This window comes from Austrofundulus limnaeus, unplaced genomic scaffold (assembly GCF_001266775.1).
Source record: "Austrofundulus limnaeus strain Quisiro unplaced genomic scaffold, Austrofundulus_limnaeus-1.0 Scaffold777, whole genome shotgun sequence".
NCBI classification, from domain to species: Eukaryota; Metazoa; Chordata; class Actinopteri; order Cyprinodontiformes; family Rivulidae; genus Austrofundulus; species Austrofundulus limnaeus.
This window is the reverse complement of record NW_013953179.1, coordinates 168177-173615: the sequence shown is the minus strand read 5'-3', so window position 1 is coordinate 173615 and position 5439 is coordinate 168177. Positions and strand designations below refer to the sequence as shown.

The 5439-nt window shown below is 38.9% G+C and overlaps 1 protein-coding gene across 1 annotated transcript in view; it reads left to right on the top strand.

Moving 5' to 3' along the window:
• Positions 1-847: 847 nt before the first annotated feature.
• LOC106532483 (SH3 and multiple ankyrin repeat domains protein 2) overlaps positions 848-5439 on the top strand; it is a gene marked incomplete at its 5' end in the record, with an annotated part of 19282 nt that continues 14690 nt past the window's right edge. Inside the window, 3 exon segments of the mRNA XM_014028539.1 lie at positions 848-983; positions 2676-2756; positions 2892-2900. Of these exon segments, the coding sequence (XP_013883993.1) occupies positions 896-983; positions 2676-2756; positions 2892-2900 (178 nt within the window).

The following is a 5439-nucleotide window of genomic DNA, read 5'->3' as shown; positions in this document are numbered from 1 at the left end:
TACAGTAAAAGACAGAAGATTATGTAAGGCTACATCTACAAGAGAACCAGTGCATGTGTGTGATAAAGAGTGCACAAGGTCATGCTGGGAGGATGGAGGAGCAGCAGGGCTCACATTCAATTAGACGAGCTGTAATGAGATGAAGAAGCATCCATGAGGGCATTCATGTGCATGTTTGGAAGCAGAACATGTGGGTTTGCTCATATGAACCTGATATGATTGGGGGGGGGCTTCTCAAACAAAGACTTCATGTCAGCTTCTGATTGTCTTCSAAGTCTTAATGTGAGGTCAGCAGCTCTCCAACATGAATCTTAAACTGACAGTACAATGATGAGATAAGCAGGAGCTCCACCAGTTTTAATGGAAGGTTTTAGCTTCTTAATTAAAGTCGTCTTAACTCTGAAAGACTTTGTCTTCTGAATTATCTGAAAAAAAATCATTTTAAAGCTCAAACTYTTGGTGTTCACGCAGAGAAAAATGRGTTACAGCTAACATTAATAAAAAGTATGAGTAATACAAGGAAGTGTGTATCTGCTAGCAGCTAGCGCTTCACATGCTAAATTTAAAGGTCAAATGGAGTAAAATCCAAACAATGAGTTTTTATGTTAATCTTTTAGTTAAACACTTCCATTAAACAAACCTGTGGATTTTTTCATGATTTAGAAAAGTAATACTTGTTTGTAGCGTTTTTGTGTAGAAATGGGGTCATTGAGGGGGAGGAGTTACCGTCCCTCGATGATGACATCATCTGTGCCGGCTGGAGAGAGAATTATTGTGTTTGTTCCTCTGACTTCCTGAAAGATGTGAAATCGTTAAGGACTAACGTTGTTTGGTTTGTTTGCTGCAGGTAAACCAGGAGAACGTGGTGAAGGTGGGCCACAGACAGGTGGTCAACATGATACGACAGGGCGGCAACCGACTTCTAATCAAAGTGGTGACAGTGAGCCGGAATCTGGACCCTGAAGACACGGCACGCAAAAAAGGTACATCGTTTATAAAGTCATCGTTTTTACTGATCAGAACAAACAAACCATAAAAATATCCCTCCAGACAGAGAGGGTCAGAAAATGAGGTCATGGCTGTAGAGGACATCTGGACACCCAGCAGAGTAAAACACTGAGGCTCCTTTTGGTTCATCTGCCAACAACTGGACCTCTGTTAGACAATTATCAAACTAACAGATAACGAGTTACGTAATAAAACCAACCAAGAAACACAATTTCCTCAGAATACAMGCAGCAAAAATAACAGATACTGTTTCATAAAATGACTGTAGTTAGTAAAATGTTTTCAGTAATCCTTGGACCCAGTTCAACATGGCRGCCACAGCCCACTGACATTAAAAGCCCAACCATCTGCACGGATCCTGAGCTAAAACTGACACATGGTGCACACTGCATGGTAGTGTTTATCATTAACACTGTCCTTCTGTTAGCAAAATATATGATAAATCACTGGARAGATTTGTAAATACTCAAGAATCAAGAATCATTGATTGTTATTCATACACAACATCAAGATGCTATGTGGACCGAAATTTGTGGTTTAGAACATCCGTCCGGAGAAACACACACACATGACAGACATGGGGGGACGAATGTCCAGGGTCTTTCACAATGTAGTGCGCTACCTTTGCAGTTTAGAATACACACACATAGGAAGGATGAGTTAAAAAAAGAGCTTTGATCCTGTGTTTTATACAGAAAAACACACGAGCACACACTCCAAACAACTACTCTGCGAAAGAAAGAGCAGCTAAGGAGGGGGTGGGGGAACAAAACATATGGTAAGAGGAGCGGTGCAGCGTGCCAGGACCACTTCCCAGAGAGCAATCATTAGCTGCACATCCACAACTCCTAAACTTCAGAGTCGACCCAGTCCAAGACGCTCCGCCACAAGTACTTTACTTCGACTAATATAAACTTAGTCGTTTACAGATACTGAGCTAAAGTTTGATGTGGTCGTAGCTTAGGGTTGTTCATGCTAACCACCTCCAGAGGTCCCACAGTGTTACAGAACATTTTAATTTTTTATCTCAACTCATCGTTTCCTAGCCTGGTAAAAAACAGACCCTTGTCCTTCACTTTGCTTCGTACGAGGGTCTGGACTCTCAGCTGTAGAGAAGTGATTCTTGCTGGAGGCGTGGCCTGTGTTGAAGTTTAAAATGATTGGATCTGTTGGCCGTGACGTATGAGTGCCAGCTCCACTGTGAAGGAGGCTAAGCTAAGAAGCTAAATCATGTGTGCTGTAAACAACCCTACTGAGAGGAGAGAAGTACCGAGCTGAACGAGACGACTGGAAATGAGAGCTGCTGCTTTGTCAGACACATTTATTTTAATTTGAAGTCTTATCAACACAGACTGGCTTCATTCACTTCCTCCACTGCTGTATGCTAAACTACAAGCAGATACTGCGCAGAAAATCAACGTTCTGTTCTCTGATTGGCCCGGACATAAATTCTCCTGAAGAAATCCTTGTCTYTGGGAGAAATCRCAGACGGAGCAGAGAAGGAAACGAGAGTTGAGTGGAGCTGTGAAGGAAGACGAGGGCCAGGCRAGTGGTTTCCCCAACYTAAGATGATAAATGATAAAAACAGTTGGGGCTTTGCTGGGAGGTCTTATTCACTGTAATCTATGACTTTTGACTCATTTTCTCTTGTCTTTGTTTATTTTTAGCCCCCCCACCACCAAAGAGAGCCCCCACCACTGCCTTGTCGATGCGTTCCAAGTCCATGACGTCAGAGCTGGAGGAACTGGGTAAGATCTTGTTGGTTGGTGTTTTTGCCCCCTCAGGAGGTCAGCGTCTAACGCCTCCTTTTTYTTGTATTTTATTTTATTTTGTTTTATTTTGTTTGTTTTGTTGCTCCTCTCTGATTGGTTAATCTCACCAAGTGGATAAAGGTAAGCAGTTAGATCTGCACAGCCTTTCTGCAGCATCCTGATGGTTCCTGATTCTGCTGGTCTGGTTCATGCATGCAGGCTGCCTGCTCATCCAGCTGCTGTCAGTCTGTACATCAGTGTGCTGCTTTTATTTCTGTTTCCATCACTTTGTTTCTGCGTGTGTGCTGAGTTCTGCACAGAGCTGCCGTCTCAGCCCAGCTCCTTCAAACACATCCAGGAGTCAGCTGTTTGAAGACAGGACAAAAAAATGCAGAGTAGGAAACGAGRGAAGGAAAGGAGGAGGCATGAGGAGGAAATAAGAACATCTGATGTTTTTCAGTTGGTTTATGAGCACAGTTTGTTTCTCTTTATTAAAAAGAAGTGTACACATGTCACTCCCTGGTCCGTCAGCTCCAGTTAATGTTTGTTTCTGAAGCTGTGACACGTTTGAAAAAGTTAAACATTCAGGTGTTTGTATGAGGTGTCGTTTGTACAGTTACACAGTCAAAAATTACCACCAATATTTTTGTTTTATTTAGTCTTTTATAAGAAAAAAAGAACAGATTTATTTTTAAAAGTCAGTTTTTCACCGTATGATTTGTAATATTTATATTAATTAAAATAATTGTCCTGATAAAATGGAATGAGTTTACCTAAGGTTACAGTTCAGAAGTTATTCTTATTAGAATAAAAACAGAGTTCTGCTGAGCCACTGACCAGGTACGAGAACCTCGTCACACCTGAATGTTTTTAACAGAACTAAGTGTACGTGATAAACTGAGCACGTTTTCAGATTTCTGACTTTTTGATAGTTAGACGATCCAGATGTTGGGAGATATGGGTTCATTTGTAGGGGTGTAAGAAAATATCGATACACTGAAATATCGCAATATTTCATTTCCCAATACCGTATCGATATTCTAAAGCCCTGTATCGATTTTTTATTAAGGTTTAAAATGTCAACTTTCCTGCCAYCSGTTCATTTTTATGTTGTAGTTCAGCCTCTGACCACTAGTTGGCAGCAGTGAGCCAGACATTMGGCTCCTCTACCTCTTGAGGTAGAGGCTAATGTTAAGTGTTGGGTGAACATATTGTAAAATAATATTAAAACTAAAAGCTGCAAAAAATATATTTTCAAACTATTTATTGTCAAATTTAGTCTAATAATTGAAAACATGGATAAAATAAGAAATATGAAACAAATAAAATAAAATACATACAAAGCAGAACACAGCTAAATGTATCAAAAGTATGTCTATGTAATATTAGAATTTTCTGAGACAATGAATTTTGGTTTTTCATTTTTTTCTCCTGTAAGAGGTTTTTATTTAATATAATTTTTGGACAAAAAAATCACAATATATCAGGATATATCGTGTCGTGACCCCTCTGTCATGATATGTATCGTATCGCCAAATTCTTGCCAATACACAGGCCTARTCATTTGTCTTGTTAATTGGGTTGAAAATGTTTAAAAATTCTTGTTTTGTGAATTCAGAGGATTTCTTGACATCCTTTGAAAACAGAAACCTGAAACRGTATGTTAGGATACACTCCACTGTAAACATTATTTGTTGGTTCTGCTCGTTCTTTAGGTTTATGTTTAGACATTTCCTTTAAGGGACTCATAGTTCAGGTATTTATTCATCATATTTTGAATAAACTCATTTATGACTAATTATTGACCAATGCCTCCAGCTGTCTGGATGTCACATTACTGTGTGACCGAATGCTTGGTTCGTAGTTCTTTGCACTGTTGTCATGTTACATGTTGATGTGTTTGTGTGTCTGTGAGCTGTAAACTAGGAGCAGGGCAGGTAGGGAGGGTGAACAGTGTTTCTACAGCTGCTTTGTGTTCATTGTGTTTTGTTGTGGAACAAGTTGAGCACCGTGGAAAACYTGTGGACATGTTGTATTTTGTAACRGCACAGWAAATTATCTGGCTTTGAATTKATTTAAAGAGATTMTCTAATAAAAACATGTCCTCTTCTCCTCTGTGTACTGCAGGAGAGACGCCTTCTGCTGAAAAAAATAACTAAGTAACTTTTACTCAAAGTAACTTTGGAATGACCTTTTACTTTTACTTCAGTAAAATTAACCACGAGTAACTCTGTACTTGCGTATGTTATTTTAGTGGTTTCCACCTGTGGTTAGGAGCAGCAGGTATGTAACGAGGAAACATGAAGTGATTTTCTTGCTCCAGGCAGAGGTTTGTGATTCAGGTTATTTTTGRTCTGACAGAAGAAACCTCAGTTTTACACACAGTTTATTTTTTAACACATTTGCTTTTCATTGTGTCCTGTGTGCCAGTACTTCAGGAAATATGACGTATTTCTGCTCTGCKCATGTGAAAGGCTATCAGTTGCTGTTTGTACAGTTACACAGTCTTAAATTACCACCAATATTTCTGTTTTATTTAGTCTTTTATAAGAAAAAAAGATCAGATTTATTTTTCAAAGTCAGTTTTTCACCATATGATTCATACATTTATAAATGTCATAGTTTATAAACTAAATATTTATCTTACAAATGAAATATTTAGTTAACAAGATAAATATAT